The sequence below is a fragment of the Pleurodeles waltl genome, chromosome 1_1 (assembly GCF_031143425.1).
Source record: "Pleurodeles waltl isolate 20211129_DDA chromosome 1_1, aPleWal1.hap1.20221129, whole genome shotgun sequence".
Taxonomy (NCBI): domain Eukaryota; kingdom Metazoa; phylum Chordata; class Amphibia; order Caudata; family Salamandridae; genus Pleurodeles; species Pleurodeles waltl.
The window spans coordinates 240,313,919-240,328,891 of record NC_090436.1 but is presented as its reverse complement, the minus strand read 5'-3'; the positions used below and the strand labels follow the sequence as shown (position 1 = coordinate 240,328,891).

The 14,973-nt window shown below is 41.1% G+C and overlaps 1 protein-coding gene across 3 annotated transcripts in view; it reads right to left on the bottom strand.

Moving 5' to 3' along the window:
• Window positions 1-1,724: 1,724 nt before the first annotated feature.
• PRKAA1 (protein kinase AMP-activated catalytic subunit alpha 1) overlaps window positions 1,725-14,973 on the bottom strand; it is a 113,610-nt gene continuing 100,361 nt past the window's right edge. Inside the window, exons 7-9 of one of the 3 annotated variants that reach the window (XM_069221397.1) lie at window positions 12,946-13,431; window positions 9,399-9,525; window positions 1,725-3,621 (exon numbers count right to left, since the gene is read on the bottom strand). In XM_069221397.1, the coding sequence (XP_069077498.1) occupies window positions 3,374-3,621; window positions 9,399-9,525; window positions 12,946-13,431 (861 nt within the window). In that variant the 3' untranslated portion in view covers window positions 1,725-3,373. Of the gene's footprint in view, window positions 3,622-9,398; window positions 9,526-12,945; window positions 13,436-14,973 lie in introns of all 3 variants that reach the window. The other 2 variants (XM_069221404.1, XM_069221411.1) reach the window with 2 other exon arrangements.

The window sequence follows — 14,973 nt, the reverse complement described above, 5'->3', positions numbered from 1 at the left end:
TAATTCTGGAGGTTCTTAACAAGGAGATGTACAGTGCCTGAGGCCTACTAGTTATCTCTTAAGGCAGACCTGCAATGGACCAGTTCTTCTGTAGACCAGATTTAGCCAAAAAAGAATGGGCTTTAATCTTGTTCTATTATTCATCTTGTTTAGGTCCATTTGCAAGGGTAGTAAAGGGATGCCCTGCGGGAGCTACAACAATCTTATAAACTGATTCTCCGAGAGAAGTACACCTTCAACTTGGCTGTGGCCCCACAACTCAGTGCCATATCGCACTACACTTAGGGCTTGTGCTCTGTAGACCTCCAGGACGGAAGAGACTGGAAAGTTTAACACGCCCCATCCCAATTTTTTTCTTTTATTTTATGTCCTCTAAGGAACTCTCATCCTGAGACAATTACCCCAACCCCCTCCCCCAAAGCTATTTTGCAACCTTGCATCATTTTGGATCCACTACCTTTATTTTCTTTTAAGCCCATCATCTCTGTGTTAAAGAGAAAAAAAACACACACACACACCCACACACACACACACACACCAATGACAAAGTCAATAGCACACGCATAGACCAAACATATTGGCTTTGTCAATGCTGGTTTTCTTTCTCCTTTGCAGGCAGCTTGGCAAGGCCTATGAAGTAGCCAAGGTATATTATCTGGAGAGTGCCCTCCCCCATCTATTTTCACTCTCTAGGAGAGGAGTAAAGCACATTGAAAAATGTGCAGTCTATTTTAGAAACTAAACAAAATACTTAAGAATTAATTGCATTGTGGGATGTTTATTTTGAAAGAAAAAAAAGAAATCTGCAATACACAAGTCTTTCCTTACTGCATGATGTATTAATGCAAGTCGCTCACGACCAGTGATCATTTTAATAGGGACCTTTTATTAAAATGTTAGCCTCACTGAAACTTTCAACTGGCATACGTTAGGTTCTGTAAAAAGCATAATATATGAACGTTAACAAAAAAAGAAGAAGATATTAAACTTCAAACGAAGGCCCCTGGAGTTGTGCGCGGTAGCCAGTGGAAGGACACTGGCTAGTGGCCAAACACTACTGGGTCCAAGCTCCACACCAGGCAAGGACAGAACAGCAAGAGCAGAAGTGAAAGTGGACAACATGGAGACTACATGATGGACAATCAGAAGCACTTACATTTGGGCAACATATGAATAAGCCGTAGTAAGTTCAGGTAAGTAAGGTGGCGGGGGTGGGGGGGGGGGGGGTGTCTAATCCCCTTTTTACATTTTTTTATTTAAACTTACAAAAGACTAAGCACAGCGCAAAGGCTGTGCAGGCAAAACCTAAAAAAAGGTACAATGCTAGAGAACAGCTTTCACAATAACACCAGAAAACCCAATGCAAAACAATAGCAATGTTCCACTAAGCAAGTCCACTTTTCATCTCGTGAAACCAATTAGAAATGCATATGCTCATACAAGTCATGAACATACAGGATTTTAACTTCTTATCTAAAGGCCAGATACCTTTCTCGCTCTATATATTTAAACACAAGCAGATGCATGTAATTCAGTAACTAATGCTATTGAGAACCTCCAATTTGATTAGAGGCTTACACTAAAAGTTTGGTTTCACAAAAAAAACGGCCCTTTCATTTTGTAAAACCCATCACATCATCTTGTAAACCCCACCACAGGATGCAGCAATTCTAACAGAAGAAACAGGAACAGAACAATTATATAAAATGGCGCAGAAGTCAGAATTGGGGTGGACTTTTTATTTTTGATATTCAGTGTTATACCGCCTTTGTATGTTCTCTGATACAAGATATAGATACAATAAGCATGTGTACAATTCCATACATTTGGTTTCAGTGTCTCTATCAATACTTTTGCCCCCTTCAAAGGAGCACAATATTTCTAGGTTGTTGTGTGCAGACAAAGACGGTCAGGTTTCTGTTGCATAGTCTGAAAGTTACCAGTTAATATGCCATACAAAGACAAGTTTTGTCCTCCAGAGAGCACCCCGAACTGGAGAGTCACCTGAACTTTCAGCAGGTCCCTTGACCAAAGAAAAAAAAAAAAAAAAAAATCCTACAACTTGAAAATGGTTGCACACCATGAGATTAGTAAAACATTGAGCATTGTAACATATGTGAAACCAAATGGTACATAGCTGGAGCAATAATTAACATGCCTTCAAGTCTATGCCTCTGGCTCAAACATATTACCATAAAGTTTCTTTTAGGAACACATGTACAACTGACATCCATAAATAGGAGTTGAATTTACTTGAATGTCTCATTTCTGTTAAAACATTACACTGACAAACAACCAACTATTTGTTTAACACATTGGACCCAATTTAGAGGTATTTGTTCTCCAGATCACTCCATCCACCTTCAAGCACAAACTTCTCATACCATCTGATCCCGCGGGGCACAACGTCTTTCACACAACCAGCCCTTTAAAAAGAAAAAAAAAAAAAAAACTCACTTGGACCCCATTTAATAAGTGATGCCACTGCTTTGTGTACAGGGGAACCACATTAGTGAAGAGGCACCAGTCTGATAAAAGCAAACAAGTTATTGAATTTATAAACAAAATCAAATAAAGCTATCAAAATAACTTTAACCACCATTTGTAAAGTTGGAGTCACATAGAAGGATGTATTACAGTGCAGGCAGACGGGACACGTGATATGAGGACCCATTGTAGAACATTAAAACGACTAATAATGCTAGAGTTAAATCTGTCAGACTATATGTAATTTAGTGCACGATAAATGCAGACTGACAAATTTAACACAAATTAAAATCATCGGTTTATAAAAGTTATCCCAAATAATTAAAAAGTTCTGATTAACCAAAACATTGCAAGTTTTTAAAAAAGGAATTACGATCAAACACCTTTCCATAAAATCCACACCACTAATTGTTTAGACAACCAAGTAGGGTTGAAATCCAAACCATACAGTAGTAGCAGCACATCTATGTTTAACCGAAAGGCCCCATTGGCTACTGGGCTGCCAATTTACACCTACCTCTATAAAACACATTGAAGAATTACGCTCTAAGATGAAAACAGAATGATAAAAGGTCCTTGTGGGATGTTAAAGTCTGCAAGTATTGTGCATTCCATGCACAAGCAATAACAATGGACAACTAACATTATACAGTTGTGTGCTGTTGCCAACCTTATACATAATGAATGACCACTAAAGAATTCCCGTGTATTAGTGGTCCAACGTTTAAAAAACATCCTTTCATTCATGTGCAAATCGCATTTTTGTTGATGTGGATAATTTGCTGAGCAGCGCATGTTTATGTTACACTGATTAAAAACTGGAAGCATTTGGCTACGTCTCGTGGCATGCTTATTGCTGCAGCAGAAATAAGCTAACCAGAGCTAATTATCGTGCAAGTATTTTTATAAGATTAGCACACATCTCAAAGAACTCTATTGTGTGACTCCCAGGTCTTGGGACCAAATCCGCAGTGCAAGAGTCAACTGATGAGGTCACTGAAGAGGTAAGAGACCCGTCTGAGGATTTGCCCTGAAGATCACTTTCAGAATCATTCTTCTGACACGATCGATAGTTGCTGACTGAACCTGATCTGCGAGGAGTAGTTGTTCCAGATTTTGTTTCTGTCACATCATCTGTGGGCAGAAAGAAATATTTAATTTGAACTTTCACCTGTTGCACTGCAACCATTTTATATTACAGTTAATACGAGCTGTTAAAATTGATCCTCTCGCCCTTCACATCACACAATGAACCCATTCTACAAAGACTAGTTTACTTTTGCTGAAGCTCGGGTAGCAAACTATGTGGCCGCGCCGATTCATCATTTGAAGCATTTCCAAGTACAAAAAACAAGAGGATGCCTCAGATGCACTAAGCACTAGAGATGACGTGCATACTCCATTAACTGTTAAAACAAGGTACGTGTGCGAGATATATAAATAAATACACATACCCACCCCTACTACAAAGAACCCAAAGCACGTCACAGTTCTCTCTACCTGCCCCTACTATTACAGCAGCAATTATGGAAGACAATCTGTGACGAGACAGGCTCCATTACACAAATGGCTGCTTTCAAATAGACATCAGGTTTAAGCGTGTATTAGAGTCTGTTGACATTCCAACAGTTGATCAAGAAAACGGATGGTTAAATTTGAGTTCTGCTGTTCATCTAGGGGGAGAGCGAGTCCAGCAAAACTGGCTTTGTGTTGAATATTGGCATTTTCTTACTTCAACCATTCTGTGCTTCTGTTCGTCTCCAAATACACTTCTGGGTGGGTGACAGCTAGGCTCTTGTGCACTCTCTAGACAGCTACACAGAGCTTAGGTGTGTGATGGGCCATCCACACTTTGAGGGGCCATTAACATCCTGATGAGTCATCCTGGGGAGGATGGGAGGGAGGAGCAGGCACTTACAAATGAATGGGCTTGATGCTGAGCCCTCGCAACAGGCTGCATAATTCCCTGTGGTGTCTCTGGAGCCAGGGAACAAAAGGCAGGGACTCTGCACTTCAAAGGCCTGTCTTTAAAGTCTCCCTCACTTGAAAGGCACAACTGGGTATGAAGTACTGGACCCCAAACATCACCAAATGAGTACCCTTCTGGACCAGAGGGCATTCTGCCTGGAAGAAGGACTGCAGTGCTGCTGAAGGGATTATCAGTCAGCTGGACTTCTGCTTGGCTGTGCCTGCCTTGCTGCCCTCCTTGCCTGGGGGTGAGAAGGACTCGACCTCCATCTCCATAGGCCCAGAACCAAAGTGACTCCAGAGCAGGAGGCAAGCCAGCAAACCATTGGAGTCTCGGGACAAAGACTTCATTCAACTCTGCTACAGTTTCTTGACTCAGCCAACTGTTAGTCCTACTATGCCAAGTGGTGCCAATCCATTCCTGGGTCCTTGGAAGTGGGTTCTGGTGCAGTTTGACAGAAAACACATCGCCATCACTGCACTCATCGTAACCACTGCCTCTCTCCTCAAGGTCAATTCATTGCTACTGAGGACAAAGCCACTGCAGAACCCACTGCACGGCTCTGTATTGGTGCATCCCAGTCAGCCCAGACGCATTGCCTTTGCATCATGGGCTGCGCGGCTTGATGATGCATCTTCATCATAAACGGTTCGATGCTGCATCTCAAGGACATCATATGGACTGCACTGCTTGACAAGGACGCATCCCGGACTGCATGGATCAGAACCAACACAACACCTTAACACACTCTCCTCTGCTCGCATCAGATCTTTGATGTCGATGCAACCCTCCACACAAGATACTGTTTCAGTGGGACAAGGTTGGTCCCTGTAGCTGGCCTGCGCTCAATCGCGGTTAGGATTTACCTGGGTCTAGCTCAACCAGACAGCCCTGGTTAGAGAGTTTTAAGTTTCTGTTTGCAAATACTGTTTAAAAATGCATCGCTCGACTTCTACTTAATGGATTGTCGTAGTTTGGGTCTGGTTTTCTTCATTAAATTATTTTTTTCCCCCAACATGGTGTGGATTATTTTTGTATAGTGTTTTTACTGATTTAAGTGCTGCACAATTATTTTACACAATGTCTCCTAAGTTAAGACTGCCTGCTCTGTGTCTAGCTACCAGAGGGGGAGCACAAGCTCATTTATAGTGTTTATCTGACTTAACCCTACTAGGGTTGCGGTCCCTACTTGAACAGGGTGCATAACCCTTCAGCTAGAGACCTAGTTTGTAACACTGGTGCAATAGGATGGTATCCTAGCAGAGTCTGCCTATTCAAATTCGTATAGAGTGGCGCTGCCAGAATCATCGTAGACCTCCCTAAAAGGACCCACATCACCCCCCCCCTACCCCCACAGAAACCTCCACTGGCTCCCCATACAGAAGAGATGCCAGTTCAGGACACACACACACACACACACACACACACACACACAACTTCTACGTACCCACAAGACATATGTGCTCTTCCTCACTCGCCCTTGTGCACACCCCCATTACCAGAGCAGCCCAATCAGGGGCCGCTCCATCATCGCAGTCAATACATGGATTGACCTGCCCCACCATCTCCAAACAGCTCCTTCCCTGGCGGACGTCAGAAGGGAACTCAAGGCCTGGCTTTCAACCAAAAACAGCACCTTCAGCACTCAAATACCCCTATGGGTGACAGTGCTGCACTATACAAATACTAATTGATTGAAGTCCTTTGATTACTTGCAGGCTAACCTCTTTAGGCACCGGTGGTTTTCCCAGCAAAATGCAGCTGGGTACTCCAGATGATTATTGCCCCAGTAGGTGCTGTCCATGGGGTATCACTTAGTAAACTTGTCCAGTCATCCTTTAAGGATCTGTGTCTGGTCTTTGACAATGTTGTTCAGAATGTTGCGTTGATTGTGCTAGATATATGCCCATGCCCATCTGGACAATGCTTTGTATGGTTAGGTTTCCCATGAGCAACCTGCTTCTCCAAAGGCCTACAAATTACCCAAACCCTCCCCCCAAAACATTCTCTTGATGTTTCCCAGGTCCAGCATTTAGACACTGATTTTGCTACAAAGGACCGTTGTTGTGTTTCCTTGGGGAAATGGTATTCAGCTAATGGGAGGCCCTCCAATCCTTCTGTGTGATGAACACTATTTCTGAAGACACCACAGGAGATCTCACTCTTCAATTCTGCAGGGATTGTCTTTCCCCAATCCTCTTCAGCTGATAAATAGCACTTAATTCTTTGCTTTGCCCCCAGCAACTGAATTTCCCTTACATCATAAGCATCATGGCCTGTCTCTAGTGGAAGTACGTGGATGTTGCTCCCTCCAAGCCATCACCAGCAGATCATGGGGGGCATACAGGAGCAGGGATTGTCATATCACTGTAGCAACAGTCATTGGTAGTGATAAGATCTTGACTGTATGTATTTTCCTTCCTAATTTGATGAGGAAGACACCAGTTGGAACAATTTGGGAATCTGTGGTATACATGCAATTTCCAATTGTTGGTTCCTGGAGATTCTGACGCCCCTCAGAAAAAGGGGGCAAAGGGGGCAGGTGGGGACAGCAGAGTGTCTTCCGCTCGTAGTGGCACAAAGTGCCCTTTTTCACACTGCTCCAGATGGCTCTGGAGGTTCCCCCACAGCAAAAGACCCCCTCTACGTCATGCCATTCTACCAGATCCCTCCCATCAGACATGAGGCAGAGGTACTCTGGTGACATGGAAATTCTTACTCACTGCACCTTGGTTCTGTAAACATCTCAATTGCCAGCAAGTGAAGCTTCATTCCTAAGCCCTCCTTTCCAGGTCATTCCACAGGCTAGGCCACTCAAGTCAAATGCGGTGCTCAGCCACTATCTTGGACACTTCTGCCGCTCTGCCCTTTTCGGTCAGCCTCCAGGCATGAGGATAGGCCACAGAGGGTGCAGCACATGCCTAACCGCAATATTATATTTTCAGAAACTGCACACACACATCCACCAGGCTCTCTCCAAAGCCATGTCTTCACCGTCCTGGCTGCCCCTGGGATCCTATGCCAATACTCTGGTTATCTCTAGAGTCGGGGTGGCATCTTGCAGCTGGATTGGGCACAGAGGATTAGAGGTTTCATTGGGGGAGTGGGGTCTCAACACATTCAGATAAGGGATGTCTGTGAAGGAAAAAGTATTTGAGGGCAGTGGACAGGAGTACTTAAGAAATGTGCCCGTCTGAAACATCCATAGATTTAGGGTCCCGAGTTATGGTAGACGGCTGCCAACTGACTGGCACCTCCTAAGCCTAGTACTGCACCCTCAAGAACAAGCAAAGATTGTTGCAAGCATCATGCGCTTTGTTCGTGAAAGGCACCAATTTGGTGTAACCTCACTGAATCTGACTAGTAGTACATTTTAACACTTACTAAATTGATCTTAAGCCTAACTCGGTCAGGGGTGGACAGGGTGTATAAAACCATAGCAAGAACCTCGTTAGGTTGGACTTCGCCCCATCCTACCTGAAAAAAAATATGGATTTCCCTGTAAAGGTGGTTCTCAGATTACAGAATCACAGCTTTATTTGAATATGTCCATATGTTAAGCAAGCAATCCTCAGAGCATGGAAAACATGGCCTTAAATGCTGAAAGGTTATTTATATTAATTTGAGCTTACATTTACCTATGTGCTCTACTAGTTGTTGTACAGTAAGACTCAATTTGTGGTTCGATCCTGAGGCCAAACCAATCACACTTTGCTATGCGCCTAACAAAGAAGCGTCTCTTCATCGCACTTGAGGGCAATGGGAAAATCAGCCGGAAAATTATTCGTTTTAAAAAAGCAATACTGAAAAATGACATTCTTCTACAGTATCTAACATTTCAAAACTCATCTTTCCAATACTGTCTAATTCAGAACTCCCGTCAAGAGGATGGTCTGAGAAAACTCAACCAGTAATCAGTACTTGATTTGTAATAGAACGAGTGGCAGTGAATAGAGCTCTGCTTAAACCTGCGTTTGGTACTTTTAAGTGTTGGCACACAGAATACCAAGGCTGCTTAGCCTCGAATTGACCTCAAGCAACTTCTTTTCACTTTCAGACATTTCCTACCTTTTTATCTCACTCCTGCAGGTTCCTGCTTTTTTATTTTGAGACATTTTCCTGTCGCTTCCTCCTTTCCACCTGTGTGTGTTTTCCACTCTTGCTTGTCAGTGCCCGATGAGGACAAATAAGCACTGGCCCCCACAAAAAGACAGCCGCTTGGTAACATGGCTAGTAACTTTAGCAAGAAATACCTTCTGGATCACATGACTCTGCCTGACAACTCCCCCCCGCCCCCCTCCCATTTCCCCCAACCACATATGACCATACCAATGCCATGTACGTCTTAGACCTCCTGACCAGACCTACCCCCCAATGAATACTCTCGGATGCCTAGTGGTTATTGTTCAATACATACCTAATAGATAATGTCTGATGCTCATGATATGTTCATTACAGGATGCACATTACGTCAATTATGCTCACTGCGTCTCCCATGTTGTTTAATATTCTAACATTACTACTTGAAGATTGTGCGCTCTGCGGTGATATACATGTCAGAATTATCTAGTCACTTCCTATCCCTCCTCTTCTTCCCTCCTTGCTTAATGTGAAAAATGGCACAACAATTTTGAATCCCAATGCAGATGGTGCAAAGGGCATTCTGCCTCCAGTGAAAGGTAGAGGTGGGATTTAAATGCAAACAGGTGTAGTGTGCCTAATATGTAATTTGGACCCAGGTGTCCGGTGCAAATGTTCTTTCTTCAGGGTTGTGTTTAATATATATATATATATATATATATATATATATATATATATATATATATATATATATATATATACACACATCCAAGAAAGAAGTGACTCAAACAGATGATCTCATTAAAGAACAAAAATATATTTCTACTACAACGTTTCAGCTTCCCAAAATCATACAACATACCATCAATGCTGCGAAAGTCAAGGAGATAGGTCCTACTGTCCACCTGGTATAACTGGAGGCTCATTTTTGTGAATGTGCCAGATACTGGATTCTTTCTTCGGACACGCAAGTAGTAAGGGTTTACAACCTTAAAATATAAATTAAGTTAAATTTATAGCGAACAAACATACCAAGGCAGCAAATTTCTTCATTTCAAGACAAGGTTATCTTTAGCCCTTTACTTACTGCCAAACAAACGGACCATAAAAATGTAAAAACAAACAGAAGCAATACAAGTCTGCATCGCAAACTTTGAAAACCGTTTCATAGTGTTAGTCGGTCCTTCACAAGACTAAACTTTGGCCCAACATCAAAATTTTAGAATGGTATTAGTCTACTTAAAAAAAAAAAAACACATACGGACACCCAGAAAACAAAGCTCCAAACTCTTAAGATCGGTATTTGCTGTAACTTATGACACTTCCTTTCCCTAATGTCAAGAATTTGAAACAACAAAAAGTCATTTTTTTGGAATGGGTGTACCAAAGTCTCCACCTACTTTTTACTATGTTTAACTATATCCCAAACTGGCTTGAGGAAAATAAGTTTTTACATTCTGGGAAAGGAGATAAAAAAAGCAGCATGCACACAACTGGATTTGCGCTACAACTGTTTTAGCTGCCTGTAGACTTCAGGTAGGAACAACTTATTAAATTGAGAATACCTGGGATCCCATTTAGCAAGATGTTTGAAATATCAAGTAAAAAGGGAACAAATAAAATAGATCAAAAAAATTTGTTTAACTAGTCTGCATGGTCTAAAAAAAAAAAAAAAACACATCTTCTGTGCAATTTTCCCCCCCACTTTCTGCATTATTAGAATGCCCATAAACCAACGTAGGTTTAAGTATATTGCATTTAATATATACTATCACATCGTTACCAAAACCGAAATATTGCACCACTGGAAAAGCCCTGTATCACAGCGTGTAAAAGTAAACTATCCTTTCGATTAGTGCCTAGTTGTAAATTGCTAAATCGGATACAAGTGTATGCCTAAACAACCCAAGGACAGGGTACTTAAATGCTCTAGGGAGTAAGGATCCACAGCAGCCTATCTTAAACTAATCCAGGAGGAAGATATAGAGCAAAGAGGTTAACAATGTTAATTCTCTTACGTTTCTGCCACTAGCCTAGATGCCACTTCCCACCAATCGGGTGCTTTGTGTTTCACACAAGTATCAATGTTTCAAGTATCAACACTTAACCTGAACATACAAGGATATCTAATTCCAGATTATTTTAATGACGGTTTTCTGAGGTTGCGTGCCTATCTCATGCACCATTAAGCAATGGAACTCCATTATTCCATACCAAGAGACTTTATCCTTCCAGATGCATTATATATTAGAAAATAATCTATAATCCCTCTGTTTGGAGGATACAGGACTATAAACATTTCACTTTTTTGGCTATCACATTTTGTATTCCCACTGATTATATGCATTGAGACATTCTTTTATAGAGATCCCTTGTAAAGGTCCTTAGTTGTCACAAGCATAACTAATTCTCTTCTTTGCATTCAATGAATTACTATCTTATTTATAGGGCAAGATGAGCAACATACATGCCCTCTCTTGCTTTTTAAAACTTAGTTTCAAGACAATGCATGTCCTACACTGTTGAGTCCTCACAATCAGAAGTCAAAAACCACAGAGTTCCTAGGAAGCCATCAGTAATCAAACAGAGCAGTAACTGCAACCAGAAAGGCTGCCTTCTATGAAAGAGGTTTTAACAAAACCATACGAATAGGATCAAAAGAGGCGGATCAATTTAGCTAGGACTAGATTAAGTTGCCAACAAGGTGAAAGTCCTTATGTCTCTGGAAGTATGAGAAAGAAAACATTAGCTAAAAAAAAAAAAAAAAAAAAAAAAAAAAAAAAAAAAAAAAAAAGGGAATAAATAATTGACAGATGTTTCAATGTGGACTATGTATAAAATCCTGAGCTCTTACTTGTATGTCGCATGCAGTGCAACACAAAAATCGTAGAGAATGGAGCATCTGGAAGGGAGTTTGTAATTCTACCACAATCTTTTATTGCACAACAATGCAGCGATTAAATTATTTCACAGGGACCCATAAAATAGTTAATGGGTCAATTTAAAAAATGGCTTTTATCATCACAATGACCAAGCCTAAACCACTTTTCAAATATTACCACTGTCCATTATTTAATCCATATTCTGTTCGTGAAAGGTAAATGCAAGTTCAACATTCTAATCGCCATCAGTACACATGGTTATCTGTGCCTTGCAAAGACTAGCCTTAACAAGCTTCCCTTGTACTGACAGAATTAGTCTTTAGAAAGCGAAAGGTGATTTATTTCTAAAAATGCAACATTAAGCTAACTGCCGCGCGATAAACAAGTAATATAAAAACTACACAACAGGCAACATGCATAATGTGATCCTATATTGAAACCGTGGAGTTCCTGCGACATTTACAAATTACTGGGCCTCATGACATCCAACAGAAAACACACTTCACTAGTGCTGCATATAAAATTTTAGCATAGGTGTTCAGTCTAATACCAGAGGGAAAAAACAAACCAATAATAATTGGAGGGAAACCTATGAAAGCTATCAGCCCGAATAAACAAACAAAGTGACTTTTACCTGGCACCACAGTATACTGTCAAACAAAGAAGCACAGGGTCCCTGACCTCATAGGGAGAGATATTCAGGGAAGCGTACAATTAAAAAGTATATTTCTCTCGTAGAAAAATGAACAAACAATTTTAACTGCCCCCGTTCCTTAACTTTTGTGGCTATTTTCTTTGTTTGCTCTGACCTGGTAAGAATATTATAAGAAAAAGTTTAGTTTACACTTTTTTGAACTCGGTTATTACACAAGTTTTCAGAACTTATTAACAGTTCACGAGGTTGGTTATGGGTCCAATCTTTTTTGCATGCAGGGCCATTTGCTGCTCTTCACTCTGAGGCAAGCGTCCGTTGCAAGTAATGATGTTATAAGCTGCAACTTTCTCAGTACTGATGCTATGCAGGCCTTTGTATTGAACTTCTTTATATCTCGAGGTTTCTTATGGCTGTCATTTTTCAGTAGCATTTTGGTGACCTTGAAGGCCTTTTTACTCACAGATTCCGGTGCACACACATGGTAACAGACATATTTTAGATGCCCTCTGTACATCTATTTATGATGTAGATAGATTGATATATTTTTCTACTCACACATAGATTGGAAGAAATGATGCTATGTGCAATAATGGATCTAATGCCCCGAGGAAGGTGGCTGTTTGCAGTATGAACACTTTTCGGAAGCGTAAGCCCACCGAAATGCGCGCCATCTAAGGCTTTTTTTGTGGCAGTTTAAATTGTTTCTTAATTTTTCTAGGAGAGAGATGTACTTTTTACTTATTGTACCACAGTATACGGTACCATCTTGTAACATTCAAATCTTCTGTACTGAGGCCTCTAAAAGCATCTGGCTAGTCTATCCAGTTACTCACTGGTCTACAGGAACAATAAAAAAACTCTTAGATTCTTACCTTCCATTCATAACCCAGCTGTTTCATCGCTCGGCAGACTTCGGACATGATGTCATTTGGCCGACTTTGACTCCTAATACCTAAATGCCATTTGGCCCTTCTTACACCTAGCTGGTGCTTTGATTTTTGAGGGTTTAATTCATCCAGCGTATGACGTGGTCGTGGCATTTCAGCTACCAGGAATGGCACCCTTTCAGGATGCGGCCTGGGAAGGTTAGGCTCATCCATATAGGCTTCAGGTGAACTTGTAGCCAAGTAGAAGTCTTTGGCCTCATTCATTATTCTTCGGTTATCTATAATTAGGTGATAAGCAACTGCCAAAGGGTCCTGGTGATTATGACTGTAAAGACAGCTGAGCACTTCGTCTTCTGGACATTCAAATTTTTCACACACTTCTTTTAATGCTTCATCATCAATCATGTTTGTACTGTATGAAGGATCCTCGGGAAACAGGTACTTTGGAAGATCCTGTTTAAACCATTCATGCTCCCTACACAAAAAGAGGAAAGAGGAAAAAGCACCAAATAAGTTTGCTTCACACTTCCATTTGAAATCATGGACTGGCATGAAAGAAACTGTATGGCTAACAGTTTAATGGTCAATAGCTTTAAATTAAAGTGAGAAATGTTGAGTACCAATGATAATTTTATAACACTCCTGAGGCCTCAAGCTCTTCTCAGTTGGGAAAACACCTGGCAGACCATGGGTACTGATCAGCCTGTACAGCACTTTGGATTCTGGATCATCTTAACGCAGATACCATACCCAGGCCTAGGCCTTCTGACTTAGTGCCTGGGATGGTAGCAATTTGAAAAGTGTAATCATCATTGAATCAGACCACATGTATAGAAAACAATAATGACTTGACGCCGTGAAAAAGATTCTAATCAGGAAGGCTTTTACTGACTAGGATAACCTGCATCCTATCCTGAATATGAATCACTGGATGAAGAGAAATGCAACTTGATTCTCTCTCAGGAACTGTGTTCAAACGTAATTGCTGAAAATCTACTTGACAATCAGGTGGATGTGAACACACACAAAAATATAACATGTAAAACACTTAAGTTTCAGAGCTTTATCTGTGCTAAGTCTGAGTAGGAAAACGTTTTTTTCATGCATGTAGACATGAGCTAAAGTAAACCTCTCAAAGGAATGACCAGCTCCTGCAGACTAAAATAATTGCTTAATGAATTGCGCTCCCCTTTCAAGAGCTAAAGTTCAGCAAAATAAACAATTACCATTTACTTTGTTAGTCACTGGGCTGTTCCACAACCAACTCAACATTTACCATTTACAAATTCTGTAGGTTAAAATGACTACATCAACGTCTTGATAAAAGGTGAAGTGTACCCCCCAATGTTCGAATTACAAATTATAATAGAAATTAATAAACCCATTTGTATTAGGGATGGGAGAGTTTTTAATTATACCAGCCGAACTGGAGTAATGTAATTGAGTTACTAACTTAATGGATTCCACCGGCGGAATTAAATCAGCACTGTAATGGTTTTACACAGGGCTGTAAAAGGGAGTAGTCTATTCATGTTAAAAAATACTGTAGATTAAGCTTTTGCTTGTGACATTTAAACCGAGGGATTGCGTCCTCTTATAGCCCTTTTCACACCACTGCAGTGCACTGCATACCCTCAGTGCCCTTACATAAGTAGATAAGAGCACAGGGGGGATGCATTAGAGTGGATACCCCTCGGTGCCCTTACATACTAGGTCACCGAGGGATATGCGTTGCACTGGAGTGCACAGCACACTTCTCCATACCCTTACATAAGTATGTAGGGGCACAAGGGGTTTGCAATGAACACTGCAGTGCCCACTCTGCGGGATTCTGCAGACTGAAACTCCGCCAATTCCACCCACCTCTAGTTTTTATACGTTATGGCATAAATGCATCACACAAGCATAAGTCCTGAACAATATATTCAAAACAAGTGCTAACCCCTGGGAGTTAACTGTCACAGACCCCCATTTTTGAAGGTTTACTCAAAGCTTTTATAGATGACCAAGGTA